The sequence below is a fragment of the Dermacentor andersoni genome, chromosome 7 (genome assembly GCF_023375885.2).
Source record: "Dermacentor andersoni chromosome 7, qqDerAnde1_hic_scaffold, whole genome shotgun sequence".
Taxonomy (NCBI): Eukaryota; Metazoa; Arthropoda; class Arachnida; order Ixodida; family Ixodidae; genus Dermacentor; species Dermacentor andersoni.
Genome location: NC_092820.1, coordinates 164,049,370 through 164,065,238, shown reverse-complemented (window position 1 = coordinate 164,065,238; position 15,869 = coordinate 164,049,370). Strand labels below are relative to the sequence as shown.

Genomic DNA, 15,869 nt, shown 5'->3' with positions numbered 1-15,869 from the left:
AAAAGTAACTCTAGGAGGTCCCATAGTCAAAGACAGGGGAGACCTAACTTCAAATATTTATTTAGAAAGCTGAAAGACATACGAGGGTGAATCAGAAAGTCTTTGTCCCTATTTTTTTAGCAGAATTACGGCTGTAAATGCAAAGTCAACATATGCATTCTTAGCGGTGGACATTTCTTTTCTTGGATTGGCCCAACCTTATCTACCGGGAGCTCCACAGCACGGCGCTGCTGTCAGTTGCTGAAGATGGAAGTTGTGCTTCGCACATCCACGGCAAATGAGCAACGAAGTGTGATTCGTTTTCTAATGAGCAAGGGACAAATGCCCATCGAAATCCACAGGGAAATGCAGCCCACGTATGAGGAAAGGTGCCTCGCTTTCAGAGGTGTGAGGTGGTGGTGTCGCGAGTTTGCAAAAAGGCCGTGATGATTAGCACAACAATGAGAGTTTGGGGAGGCCGCATGCATCGCTGACTGACGACTGCGATGGGACAGATTTCTGAACCGGTGTGGGGACTACATGGAAAAATAGTGTAAGCTACATAGAATAGTATCTATATTTGTAATTACCTGTACGTACCTTATTTTGGCTAATAAAAAATAGTGGCAAAGACTTTCTGATTCGTCCTAGTATTTGCCACAAGAAGGACAGACACAAAAACGAAGGCACATTGACGTCAACACGGGTGGCACTTACAATTGATTTATTTAAGGTGCTGACCCATTAATAAATATGAATACAACACGCATGCGCAAGCTAATCACACTACTTCAAACAGCAGTCGAACAATTTTGTCTCCATTTGTTATAACAGAAGCGATGTATCACTTATACAGCTAGAGCTGTACAAGTGAGCAGCAGCAGCAGTGAAAGTTGAGGGCAAGATGGTGTACGTTCATACCAGACGAAAGCAGTGCTTGTGTGTCAACCTACCCTAATTTCTTCATCCAAGTCTTCGTTAGAGCTGTTTTTGTGCAATATAAACTTTATATACGCAGACATGTTGTTCTGATCACCTGTCTGCATGTAATAAAGTTTCTTTGACATTTTATAAATAACCATTTGGTAGTCAACGCTTATGTGAATTAAGATAACTTGTTCTTGGACAGGTTGGTTGATACTCAATGAAACCATTGTAGCGTGAATAAAAGAAACACATCGAACAGAAGACCGGACACCACAGGCATTAGCATTCCTTGTGCGCATTCATGTCCTGTCTATTTGCACTACGAACACCAAGTTTTCAAGAGCACTTTCAGTGTTGAAGGCGGCCGACTAATCTCCATAGACAAATCAGTTCTGCAGAAGCCCACAAGGTGGAGGAGAGTCCATGAACAGGAAAATTGACATCCACGCAACTTGTAGCCCGAAGCTAGAAAGCAAACCCATAGAGATCTCCCAGAAAGAGAGCTTCACAGTTTAAGGAAAATTCAAAATTTTCCACAACTGCAAAGCTTTCTTTCCGAGAAACCCGTGTGGATTTCCTTCCTAGGTTCATGCTATAAACTGGGTGGATGTCAATTTTCCCTTGCACAGTCTCCTAAGAATGTGAACAGGCCTCAATCAATCTCAACAGACAAGAAGCACTTTGAGGAGATTTTGTGCTGCAGACCTCAAGATGCAAAAAGAAGGTAAAGCACAGCAAAATGCATGAAGCAGGGGAGAACTTGTACGTGGCAGCCGACTGATAGATCAGCACACGTGTGCTCTACTGTGTTGCCGTATCAACTGGAATAATAGTCACAATCTACGCAACAAATGCGTATTGCTTCCTGGGTGCATCACACAGAGCAGAACTTATCTGTTGACACCTTGGAGGAGCACCAAGTTATCACTCAAGCTATTTTTATTGCATGCCTTCAAAGGTGCTCAGCAGCCATTAGTACCAAGGCACAATAGTAGTGAAGAGATGTGTACATGTCACAACACTTACCATTTCACTCTTGCAAAACAGCACAAATGCTGAACGCAGCTTGACGAAATTGCTTTCATCGACACTGGCCACCTGGAATGAAGCAGACAAGTGTAAGGAAAACTGCACAGGAGCATGGGGCACCAAATTTTGAAAAAATGACAGAAAACTGAACTTGATACACTAGATGCTTAAAGGGATACTAAAGTGAAAAATGATTTCTTCTGCATCAGTAAATTACCGTTCTACAACACCAAAAACACCACTCTTACAACGATGAGATGTTTGGTTAGCCAGAAAAAGCGCAAGAACGAAATACGGGTGGCGACGCCTACTTGAGTTCCCGCACCTGGGGGCTGTGATGTCTTGGATTTTGATAGCATCTTCTAGGGCCTACTAATTATATATAGCAGTACAGATTAACTACACTGTGTTCTAAAGGAACCAAATATTAAACATGGCAAGTTTCGGGAACCTTTATTCAGCCAACGTGGCCCAGATGCGAAAGCATATTTTGGTATCCCTGATGTCACGCTGACGTACCGGCGCTGGGGTTTCGGCGCGAAATTCAAATACTGATACTTGGACCTTCGTTTTCTCATCTAATAATCGAACTATTTTTTGAAATGACTGCCTGCAGGGTTCTCAAACAATGCTCCATTACTCTAAACTGATTTATTGTTTCGCTTTAGTGTCCCTTTAATTGTAGGAATGCTATACAATGTTATGGTTAGCGAAGACATTGCATAATCTAGCCAGAACTTGAGAGCGACTGAAATTGAGTTCTGTTAGACTGGAATAATCAACCAGAACTCGAGAGGGAGTGGAATATCCCCTTCAAGCCACACAGATGCACTAGAAATAAAGAGCTGGGCTTGCAGTACTGACCTCCATTTTATCATCGGTAGAACCATGATCTTGAAGCAAAAGTTCCACGGTACGGCTGTAATAAATGAATAAATAATGATCAAACCATTATCAGTCGGGGCAAGATTGCTTGGCAAGTGCCGATACATAATGTGCTCCAAGGGTCCCAGAATGCACGTGCAGTATGATCCTCCATTAAAGGAAATGCAAAATTGGTATTTCAGGACAGATTACAGCTTCATTCTGACACAAGTTCCTGGCGATAATTTTTAACCAATATAGGCCTACCTAACACAGCACATTAGGCACTTTATTTCCTATAAAGTTGATACGTTCAAGTTCTGTTGGTTTGAATATCAATTACTAGTGGATATTCCGTTCAAGAGTGGGCCATACAATAAATGGCAAGATATGGACGGGGAGGAGATAACTGACAATTCTGTGCAACTGCCCAGTGTATATCATGCTTATGAAGGTGATCTGTAATTTCTGCATTGCAGTTCAACTGGGAAACAGTTGACATGGCTAGCAATGAAATTCGCAAACTTATCCACAATAGCAGAACAGCAACCATTAACGTATTTACATCTTTTGGGGCATTAAAGTCACTGGGGATTGAACATAAGATGCCTCATTCAGCAGCTGAGTGCCAATGATGCTGAGAAGGAGACGACCCAAAGAGAAGGATTGAAAGAATGAGGTAGGAATCGTGAAGGTTCTGAACACAGAGGTCAAACTAACCTTGCATCCTGCGCAGGTGCATGGACTGAACGAATGCAGACAATGCCGTGAACATGTGAAAAGAACAGCGGTGTTCCTTCGTAGGAACCTGCGAACAAACAGGACAGCAGTCACTGCTGCATGAGAAAATAATAAAGTCTATTCATTATTATCTTTATTTTTATTCTGTGATTTTATGTGCCAGAACCACGATTTGATTATGAGGCACACCGTAGTGGAGGGACTCCGTGTTTACTTTGATCACCGAGGATTCTTTAACGAGCACTCAATGCACGGTACACAGGCATTTTTGCATTTTGCCCCACAACACGAGTTCACTGTTGTAGGCTTTTACTTAAGGGGTGCTCACATCGTGCTAGAAGGGGTAAGAACTTGTAGCTATGGGTGTGTGTGTGTCTGTCGGATGACAGATTGGATGCAACTTATTGCTTGCAATTTGGTTAAAAAGTTGCAATTTGGCTGAACAGCAAAAGTGCAACTTATTGGAACAGCTTGAGGATCAGCAGTGAAGTGACTTACATAAGTGACTTACATATAACAAAGTTATACTTACAGCTTCAAACTCTGTTGTTGGGTTAAGTTAGGTCCCAGGTTCTACATTTTACAACTAGTTTCCAAAAAAGCTCAGATGCTCTTATTGGACAACTTTCGGTGGCTAAGACTACATGTGAATAAAATTGAGCCTAGGTCTTAAAACAGCACCACACGCAGTCACTAGGAGTAAATACTCGACCTCCATCTTGTTTGTTTATAACACTGTAGTTAAGTATAATTATCTAGGCCACTCTGCTAAGGACACCCAGGGCAATTACGCAGGCCACAGCAATCAAATGCAGCAACAAAGCAAAGGCTCCTTTGACCCGAGCCTGTGCAACACAGACTTGGTCAAAAGAGCAAGCTGGGCATGTTCGTAGGTTAATATATATTTGAAATCAAACAGTGCAAAATGGAGAAAGCACAGAGACTCAGCATTCGTGTTGTCCGAGTCTCTGCCCTTCGTTTGTTTCACGCTGTTTCGCTTCGAAGACCAACTTGGTGTGGCTCTTCTGCTTGCATGTGTGCTTGATGCGGCCAACAATAAAAGTATCCCATCACGTGCCTTTTGCATGGCTTGGTGCCACTGCAAATCCTGCTTATCGCGGTGTTTCGAGTCACATTCCAGGGATTCCTACACTCTTAAAAAAAAGTCTGCACCCTTTGGGGCTTATCTTGTCCAACAACAATAACAGTCTTCTGCCTTGTTTGCGTTTCCTTTCTTGAAGACTCTGTGCTCGCTACTTTCCTGTCGAGAATGCTGTGTCACGCTGATAACGCGCAAGCCATTCATGTCTTGGAAGTACTGTACCGGGCTCGTAGTATTAAATATGTGGGCAAGACCGATGACGATTATTGTTGTGGAACAAGATAAGGCCCAAAGAATGCAAATTTTTTTCAGAGTAATACACAAGTATAGATTAGTCTACACACACATTTGTTGGCACATAGGAAATTCGCGGGCGCTAGTTGGGATTGGTTGGTGCAGAACAGGGGTAATTGGAGATCGCAGGGAGAGGCCTTCGTCCTGCAGTGGACATAAAATAGGCTGATGATGATGATGAGCTATTGTGTGGCAACTTGCTTCTTACATGCAATTTAGAATAACTATCAACTCGCTCAAGCTATCACTGTGATTCATGCACAAAAATTATTTTGTAAACTTAACAGGAATGAATCGTTACCTTCCACATGCGTTCCAGCTTGTTTTTACAAATACAAAGCCCTCAAAGCTACAGCAGGGTTTATTTAGTACTCGAGGTAGAGAATAACGCCAGAGTTCCTAAGGCAACACCGTATCAATGCCACCAATTCAGCTTGAAAGCTACTGCAGTCAAAACCCACTATAACGAAGTCACGTCCGACACAAAAATGTCTTAGTTACATCTGGTATTTCCTATAAGCATATATTTAACATGGTGGTATCAGCAAGAAACGTTTTAGAATTAGTTTGGTACATCCGAATAACTTGTTATATCCATGCTCCTTATGTCAATGTTTGACAGTATATAGCTGCCTGCTATAGTAAAAGCCAAGAATAAAAGACAGCAAGCAGTCTTTGTACTGAGACTAGAGTCAGCAGGTTGCCTCACCTGCTCCAAGGAGCTTGTCTTTCTTGAATTCTATCACGTCTGGGTCATCCCCATTGCTGCCAGCTGAAAAACACAACAAAAACACACATACCCTTGTGTGAATCCACAGCACAATGACAGTGACATTTGCTGCATCTTATCAGATCCTTAAGTATACTTGTACATGAATAACTAGATAAAGTCGAGCCAAAAAGCAACAGGCCTAAATCAATAGCATGGCTCCATTATAAAATAATTCAAGCAGTCTGCCAAAAGAATCTAGTAAAAAATGGAGCAATCCTGAATGAAAGATATGGTTCGTATCTACTGTATCTATTTCGAATTCATACACGTTTAATGTTTAAAAGAATTCTGGGAGACCTTTCAACTGTTTTGAAAAGATGGAGTAAAAACAATAGAAACACAACTATCAGTTTAACAGTGCCGTGTGCTAGGCAATGAAAATTCCTGCTTTCGACACCTTCAGGTGCTGTGTTCACAAGTGTGCACACAAAGATAATGCATCAAAAGCAAAAGTGCTGATGAAAATAATTACATTTAAAACTTGCCACATACACATTTGAACACTTACGATTGGATCCGTGCTGCAAGTTTCGGTATTATGTGTAAGGCGTCTTATTGAGACGAATTGGAAGATAGATAGCTGGCTGTTTGTACTCGGTGTCAGTATTTCGTCACATAGTGGTTCTTCCATTTAGAACTGAGGTGCGCTTGTCTGTGGTATTTGTTTCCTTGTGTCCTCGTCTTTTTCGCGCTGTTTCACCTCAGTTCTAAGTATGAACCAACTAGCCCTCATCAAGATCTTACTAATGCAAAGTTCTTCCATTGTTTTTCACGATGCATTACATGAGCTATACTTTGATGGCTAAAGGAAGTGAAAGTCAAGCTAGTTGGTCTTGATTCACATTCAAACAGCTTTTTTTTTTCCCGTTCAAGAAACCACACGGAAGACAAACAAGCACATATGGACAACGCTGACTCTCGACATTGTTTATTATGCATGTGCATGAAGAAAAGAAAAAGACAGATAAAGCACAAAAGACAAAGCAATCTGTTTAATGCTTGTGCGTGCTTCTGAAGAATTCGATATAATTTTGGCTGACTGATGCACTGTGCATTGGTCCAGTTAGTGATATACCTCTAAAATTATTTCGTTCATGTCACTGTGTCTGTCTAAGATTTTGAGACAAGCAACTGGAATTTTCCAGGCAAGTCAGCAAAACAAACAAGAGGTGATCCACTTGTACCGAACACAGCTGGTCACCCCGCCTTGCGCAATTTGATTTTGCTACTAACCTGCCTGAACCTTGCGACACCATTTGATCTGTATGCCAACCTGTGCATTTGATAGCAGTAACATACAATGCCAATAGCTCTTGCAGAGCTCCAGTACTTAAAACAAATAAATAAAATAATATAATTCTCAACCAGGTGAGAGCCCATCACAACAGCTATTGCTGCAATAAAGAAGCAAGAATGGCTCCTTGCTCAATTGCACAGGACTGTGTTATGCCAAATGCAGAACTGAACAGTGACAATCATAAACTACCTTAACCTCTTTCAACCAATTTTCTTTTTTTTTTTGCCTCAAGCAATACTAAGCTTACTGTTTCCGAGTATACCGTTAGATTCATATTTTACAATTTTGAAGCCTGACCTAACTGTTTTAATTACATTGTAACACATCACCCCAGCATGACACGATTTCTGCGAAACATCTGAGCATAACACGAAGTTTACGTTATTGCGCTGGCACTTTCAATGTAAAAGAGCTAGGTCTGAGCATAAACAGCGCTGCATGAAAAAAATTCAGAAATGGCACTTGTTGGAGAAAGATTCAATGTTTCAATTGACACGTTCCCTCAAGTGAGTACTTACGGGTCACGCAGTACACTTTGGTGGCACCATAAACAAAGCTCGTACGGCGGTTCACCGACGGAAGGACAAATTTGTAGCTCAGCAATGATTCTTCATTCCTTTCCTAAAAAGTAGGATGGTGTCATCAGTGATTATCAGTGGTTTACCTTTCCTAAAAAAAATAGAGAGACAAAGATAGCACAAAGCAACTTTCGGAAGGACCATGCTGTGCAGATGAGTTTTAGCCATGTTATATTTTTAACATTGGAAACATTAGAAGTGCCTTGTTGGCTTGCATGGAACTGTGCTGCCTCAAGGAAAAGGTAAACCATGGAACTTAGGGAGTCTAAAATTAATAGCTCCAAGCAACAACCGTGTTGGGTGCTAACTATGTTTCAAAGGTATAAAATTCATAATATATATATAGTTCTGGGACATGTGGAGCCTGACTACCACATTACATATTCACTCTAGTCACTGCGAGCATGCTGAGGGCACTCGGCTTAAGTGCATAAACTTGTTGGAGCACTACAGATGTTACATGAAATGCATCCTGCCGACCTCTTCTAGTAATTTTAGAAACATATGATGCAGCGCAAAACAATTAAGAATGTACAGTGTTACTTGTGCTGTACTGTGCATGGGTAGCAATGGTGTAAATGTCTGTTTAGGATTTACGTTAAAAAATTTTTTTTATTGAAAAATGGCGTTTTAAAGGGACACTAAAGAGAAACACTAAATTAGTTTAGACTGATTAAGTATTCCTTTGAAGCTGCACATTTGTTAATTTCATGGTAATAGGTTGATTAATACAAGAGCGAATTAAGGTCAATGATGCATGTTTTGAATGTTGCGCCGAAACTGCCGAAACTACAACGCCGGTACAACAGTGCGACATCATGGATTTCTAAGTATTTTCTCGTATTTGGGCCGTTGTGAGCTGGTAAAATTTATTGAAATTTGCCCATCACAGTCTTTGGCTCTGCTGAAACACGATGCATTCCATTCTTACCAATGAAATGTCAAGTAGGACTGAGCAGCTAGTGCAGCAACTTCAAGGTACTGTAGCTGACTGTTTTTCGTTTCGGCGCCTTTTCTGGCTTCCCAAACCTTCTCCTCATGGTGAGAGTGACTTTCAATATTGTAGAAGGGTAATTTACTAATTGAGCTGAAAGAATTTTTCTCCTTGGCATCCCTTAAGACATCTTCACACAAGTGTTAGAGTGAAATAACTTGTGGTTTCAACAAACAAAACCTTGTTTGTGCACTAGCTGTAGCAGAAACCGCGAAAGCAGTAAAGACAACTAACTGTGTACTGCTCCGAGAAACGAAGCACCGTGAAATCTGTAAAGCTGACTGGGATGTCATTAGGTGAGCCCACATTTCGAACGTCCACAGTGCCTGGAAAAGATGGGATGAACAGGAATTTCAATATGTACACTCCGGTGCTCTGGTCTACATTAGCAATGGAAACAAACTGCGACCCGATGCTGAATAAAAAAGAACAAAGTGTCAAAGCAAGGCAAGAAAGCAAGAAATTGTCTTCAACAATTACACTTTCGGCAAACTAGCTTTCCTAAGAAAAACTGCTGTGTTAACAGAACAGTAAATCCGGTTTAGGATATACAGACACAATTGTTCGCGATTCTTAAAATATTGAGTTGCATATCAGATACGTGAAATTATCTGGCGGGTTGAATTAAACCATTTGCATAAAACATGCCAAAACACACTGCCAATTGGAAGTATTTGCCCGAGTCTAACAGGCCCCTGTATCAAACGAGGGCCCACTTTCTATGTATACAAAGCAGAAAATTAATGTAAAAATGACATTAAAGCTTATAAACAAAGTAGAGATCTAAAGCAGACCTAATTTTGTGGCAAGAAAAATGTATTGCACAATGCTGGCCGGTTTTCCAAAGTCAGCATCACCACATTGTTTATTGCTTGAAAATCTTTCTGGGGCTGGCCGAAAATAAGCGCTTTCAACGAGTGATAAAGTGTGCTCAATGCATTCCCTCTCTCCTAAGCTCCACCGAAACGGACACTGCCACTGAAGGGGTTGCTAATTGTGGTCATCACAGGGGTCAGGCACGTGTGTGCTTACAGGTCAAATTCTAATTATGTGGCAAAGGCCAATTTTAGGATCTAAATAACGAATGTTTGGGCATGCAGACATGCATGGGCGTTGGCCGGAACCTTCGGTCGAGATCAAAATTAACTAAAAAAAAATCGAATTAACTGAAGATGAATTAACAGAAGTCTACCGTTTAAAGCTGAAAAAAATTTGGCTCCTAAATGATTTACTGTGTAAACACTGCATAAAAAAGATGCTTCTATTCATTGTGTGAGATACTAGTTAAGACTCACCGATAGCATAGTGAAGCTGCTGAGAAACCTGGGGGTTGAGGGCAGCCATCAGTACGGCCACGCCATTGCTATAGATAATGTAGTGAAGGAAGGGTCACAACAACATGTAGAAAGCTACCTAGCTTGTGTTGCAATGAAAGCTGTAGAAAAGCCCAATAAAGTGTCACAATGGTACCTACGCCGACAACTGCATGTCAATGCACCAGGCCTTCAAGTGCCTCGGGAGTGTGTTCCCATGTTCCTGTGAACAAACAGGGAGGGAGGGAATGTGCCATGTACCAATGCATGAAACATTGTAACAATGATATTGAATGCACGTGTATGATCAACCTGTTACATAAACTGACCAAAGAGATGCAGCTAAACCTAATACAGGGTACCGGAAAACCCTGTTATAACAAAGTTAGTTAGTTAGTTAGTTTGGGTTTAGTGGCACAAAGGCAACTAAGGCCATGCTGCGCCAGTCACAAGACAAAATCAAACGGAACGTTAAGGCAGGTAAACCTCCATTACATTATAGTTGGTGTAAATAACTGGTTTTTTCTAAAAAGTCGAAGAGGTTAGGAATTCGCACTAGGGGGTCATCTGCTAGTAATAGGGCAGGGTGTAATGGAATGTGCAATTTATACAGGCTGTGTAAAAACCTCCGTCTCAGTGTATTCATGTGTGGACATGTTATTAAGATGTGCATGACTGTAAGAGCTTCATTACATTTTTCACAAGTTGGCGGGTTTTCTTTTCGAAGAAGGAAATTGTGCGTCAGATGTGTGTGTCCAATTCGAAGTCGACACAAGATCACCTCGTAGAATCGTTGCTGGTGACTGCATGATTTCCACTCGCCAATTACAGGTTTAATTAGATGAAGCTTGTTGCTTATACAAGTGTCCCAATCGCGTTGCCATTTTGATGTCAAGGCCTTCCGAATCGCATTGACACTGTCTTTATATGGAAGTGCTGTATTTTGAATGTTTTTGTACGCTGCCATTGATGCACATCTATCCGCCGCTTCGTTACCCAATATTCCGACATGGCTTGGTACCCAGCAAAACTTAATTGATCTGCCATATTTGTTTGACGTTAATGCATTCAAAATATCGCCTAACAAGGGTTCACTTTGGGATTTCATGTGTAGAGCCTTCAGTACGCTTAATGAATCTGTGTATATGACAGTGTTTTCAAGTTTGTCAGCAATGATCTTTTGAACTACCGTCCATATCGCGTACACTTCGGCTGTGTAGACAGAGGCATGCTGAGGTAATCGAATACTTGTTTCCCAATTTTGTGTTACGGTCCCTACACCAGCGTGTTTTTCCGTTTTAGAACCATCAGTATAAAATTCTATGTAGTTTATATACTTGTCTTGAAGAGAGCGGAATTCTTGTATAATGTGTTCATGTGGTGTGTCTCTTTTCTTTAGATGTGTTAGTGTCCAATCACATAACGCTATGAAATCACACCACGGGGGTAAACGTTCTGGCTTTCTGGCAACCTGGAGGACTTCCCGAGGGATGTCATAATCCCGACAGCATTCCTCGTATCGCAAGATAAGCGGCCTAATCATGTTTGGTTTATTTGTGTAATGTAAGCGTGAGCTGCACTTTGTGACTATTTTGTAGCATATGTGTTGTGGTGAGGATCGGATTCTGAGTATGTAGGAGAAAGTTAGTAGCGCTCTGCGATGCTGTAAAGGAGGTTCATTACATTCAACATGTAAGCTCTGTATAGGTGATGTTCTGTAAGCACCTCATGCCAGTCGTAGTCCTAGGTTATGGACTGGATCAAGTCGTCGTACGTAAGATAGTCTGGCTGAACCATATGTAATGCTACCGTAGTCTAATATGCTACGCACCAAAGTGCGGTAGATGTGTAGCAGGCATTTACGGTCAGAGCCCCACCGCTTCCGGGAGAGGATTTTTAGAATGTTAAGTGCATTGTTCGCTTCGATTTTAATACTATTGATGTGTGCGAGAAAGTTCAACTTTTTATCAAACAGAATACCCAGAAACTTGTGTTCTTGTTTCACGGGTAATGTGGCATCCTGTAGTTTAAGGATGGGATCTGGTTGTTATAACAAAGTTGTGCCCGAAACGAAAATACTTTTGTTAGATCTGATATTTGTTATACGTATAGACAGTAGAATCTATTTCATATGTTTTGGAAAAAGCCACGATAAAAACGTACTAAAAGGGAAAACGTAAGAGCCGAACTAACAAAAAAACTTGGACAGACTCAACTACTGCGGACATCTTTGTAATGCGAAGCATTGCGCAGAACGTTGCAGCACGAGACACCCACGCATCCAGCTGGTGGTGCTCCGACGGCGAGACACGTTTTGTTGTTTTCCTGTTGCCTATTGCATGGTGTTTTAAGAGGGTGAGGGGAAACCAAAATGAAATTGAGCTGGTGGGCGATGCCAGACACCGCCGCCTGTAGCAGAAAATGGCAGCGCGTTTGGATTATAGCCTACTAAAAGCGTGCAGTACGCTACCAATGACAGTACGCACCACATGTTGTAAAACAGATAGCTGAAGATTTTTATTGCAATATGTTTCGCGGCGATAGTTGTGAATGCGGCGTGCGACAACCTGGGCAGAGATTTGCTGGCACCGGAATAAGAAATTGCACGTGCCTTCGTTTCCACGTGACACAGGTGCCTATATACTGTTCTCGATTAATTAAATTATGGGGTTTTACGTGCCAAAGCCACTTTCTGATTATGAGGCACACCGTAGTGGAGGACTGCGGAAATTTAGACCACCTGGGGTTCTTTAACGTGCACCTGAATCTAAGTACATGGGTGGTTTCGCATTTCGCCCCCATCGGAATGTGGCCGCTGTGGCCAGGATTCGATCCCGCGACCTCATGCTCAACAGCCCAACACCATAGCCACTGAGCAACCACGGCGGTACTATTCTCGATTGCATGAGCTTTGCACCTTTTTTTGTTCAGACGAGATCTAGTGGCCGGAAAACTTATCATACGATTGCAGTTTGGTGACGTACTGAACGTTGGTGCCGAAAAACAGTGTTTTCCGGGAACGTATGAACTGGTAAAAAATGAGCGTAACTCAATTGAGTCATCTTTGTGTTATCGATTGCGAACATTGATGCTAAGAAAACGTACATAAGAGGAACATATCAACGAAGTTCTACTGTATTCGTTACACTATGATATCAACGTCAAACATTTTTTATCTACTTTGTTACATCGAATAATTCATTATATCCAGACTTGACATCACCAGGGACCATGTTCTCGGTCGATCGTTTACAGGGATACAATCAGTTTAGTGAAATTTTGTGCGACTTGGCACTGCATGTATTGATGTCTACCGGCGACAGCATTACACGAAAAGTGTAAAACATGCTGTCTTGGCATAGTGGCAGGAATGCTGTCAACTGCGGACACCAATGTGTCTGGCACCGAGTCATGCAAAACCTTGCGAATGCAATCCTCTCCTGGAAAGTGATCGACCAAGAATACTGCTTCAGTTTATGGCAAACGAGTTCTGTGGAATCCCGCAAGGTGGAGGAATCATCACGAAAGGGAAAAACTGCAAAGAACGCTTTGCAGTTGAAGAAAGAGTCGTCCTGGTCTGCAGTTAAGGAAAAATATCCTCAACTGTGAACCAAGACTAATTCTCGCTCAACTGCGAAGTGTTCTTTCTGAGAAACCCGTATGGGTTTTCTTTGTAGCCTCGTGCTACATCCGGGCGGATGAAAATTTTTGCCTTTCATAACACTGCTTCAGTATCAGAATAAAGACATCTCAAACTTGATTCCAGGCATCTTGTTTCCCCGTGATATCAGTATGTACCATGAGGTGTTTGACAGACGTTTTCATTTAGACTGCAGCAAGATGCAGCTTAGTTAAGACTGCTGCCATGCTTAGTTACGACGCTGATCGTTGTTCACTGAGTCACTAATACTTTGACGATATTTTCTTTAAGAGGAAGCTTTAGCTCATGACCAACTGCGATTTCCTTATTCAAATACACATAAAATGCAGATATGCTTTCATGAGACAACTGCTAGATCTATTTGAATGAAATTTGGTACATGTGAGAGAGAAAGCTAAATTCTAGTGACTTGGGAAAGCAAAATTTTGTTTAGGACTTCAAAGTTTTTAACTAAAGTTTCAGAGAATCAGTAAATTTAGAAAGAACTGAAAGCACAATGTTTACAAATCTGTAAGCCTGCAGCAAAAGCAGATACCACAGTTCTGTGAACTGCGTCTGTTAGAGTATCTGAAGCAGATAAACTTGAAATGTGAATTTACAGCTTACATAAAACTGTTACAATGTTTACAATGTTTGCAAATGTGCTACTCACAAATTAGTGGACTCTCTTTAAACAGAAGCTCAAGGGACCAGGAAAATTGGTTCCGTTTATCAGGAGTTCCATTTACTGAGAAACAAAGCTGAATACAGTTGCATGAATACAAAACCAACCAACCACGAGGATGGTGTTCCGTTTAATCAATTTCCATTTAACGAAATTCCACTGTATTGGTATACTTCAGAGCGGTGTATAATACATCGATTTTGTTTACTTAGACGTCTTAATAGGTGCACATTGCAGAATTGCAATATCATTATTTATTACCGAGTTAGAGTTCAAAACTTAGTACTCGAGTTTTTTTTTTATGATTTCAGAATTTTCAATCAATTTTTTATTAAAAGACTGACAGCCTAAATATAAAACATCTGCTTCCTAGATTCACTAGATTTTTACTCTTTATTTTAAATACAGTAAGCCTCATAAATATCTGTGCACTGATTGCTGAGAAAAACAGTTTTTACGCTCCCATGTATTTAGATAGAAGCTCCTGACCTAATGCTTCCTCCTGCTTATTCTGGCATATTGTTCAGCACAGCGCTATGCTTAACGTTAGTTATGTACACACCCACAGAACTTCGTGGAACTGCTCTTTCATGGCACGATCCAAGTCACACTCGCCACACAACTGAAAAGAAAGTGACAGAAACATAAATGAATGCGAAAGCATATCAACAAGCAATCCTGATCAATCAAAGGTTGCATGTAGGCTAGGTGGACCGTGATCACGGATGTTAAGTTGCATTGTATTCGTTGAAACAAGATACAAAAAAAGAAATGTTATTGCATTGTGTTGGTTACGTATTATCATATAGCATATCTGATAGCGTTTTTTTGCATCTTGTTACAACTACGCAGTGCAACCTGACATCTATGAACACTGTTCACTGCAACAAAAGAACACCACATCGCCACTCGTTTACTGCCTCAGGAGAGTAGGCACAAGTTCTTTTTTTAGGAATACTGAGCCAACAATGAAACTTGAAGAATGTCAAGAGCAGGAACATAGTTTCTCTCTTCAGTGAACAGAGGGCTTATCCTAAATCCCCAGCTAATCTTTTCCTGCTCACCATGATAATGGAACAGAAACAAGAATAGGTACAAATCAGCTGTATCTTGCTACGTGCTCATTCCCTCGAAACACCTGCGGCACAATGGATGCGCACCCTCTCCAAGTCTTTCAGGCAGAAGCTAAAACCACTTGATGGAGGTTAGTGTCTGGGGCCGCAGAAGTCAGTCTGCCTAACCATCACGTTGAATGAATTCTGAAGTCCTCAACCATGTGTTGCTAACAATGAACTTTTGGCAACAATGAAAGTGCATTTTGCAAGGAGCCAGTTTCTGACACTTGCTTTTTGACATAAAGCCTTGAAAATTCAAGAAGCCATTTATTTTGTTCTAAAAGTTTTTCCTGAAGACTAGCTGCCTAAAGGCTTCAAACAATGCGTACATTATGCTAACGCATGCAGCAGAACACGAAGCAGTGTTCACACAGTCTCTCTTGACAAATGGAACGCACACGATGCCAGTGTGTGGCAACATCAGTAGGGAGACGAGGTGTCACTGCATTTGCTCAATGTAGAAAAACGGCAAGTATAATAGCTACTAACCCGTGCATACTAAACTTCGTAAATATCCAGAGAACATGACAAAGCATAAA

The 15,869-nt window shown here is 41.3% G+C and overlaps 1 protein-coding gene across 1 annotated transcript in view; it reads right to left on the bottom strand.

Moving 5' to 3' along the window:
- Nup133 (nuclear pore complex protein Nup133) overlaps positions 1-15,869 on the bottom strand; it is a 47,929-nt gene that overhangs the window by 25,400 nt on the left and 6,660 nt on the right. The window contains exons 8-16 of the mRNA XM_050180473.3: positions 14,778-14,837; positions 10,052-10,113; positions 9,873-9,940; positions 8,812-8,903; positions 7,524-7,626; positions 5,646-5,708; positions 3,520-3,607; positions 2,800-2,854; positions 1,933-2,004 (exon numbers count right to left, since the gene is read on the bottom strand). Of these exons, the coding sequence (XP_050036430.1) occupies positions 1,933-2,004; positions 2,800-2,854; positions 3,520-3,607; positions 5,646-5,708; positions 7,524-7,626; positions 8,812-8,903; positions 9,873-9,940; positions 10,052-10,113; positions 14,778-14,837 (663 nt within the window). The remainder of the gene's footprint in view (positions 1-1,932; positions 2,005-2,799; positions 2,855-3,519; positions 3,608-5,645; positions 5,709-7,523; positions 7,627-8,811; positions 8,904-9,872; positions 9,941-10,051; positions 10,114-14,777; positions 14,838-15,869) is intronic.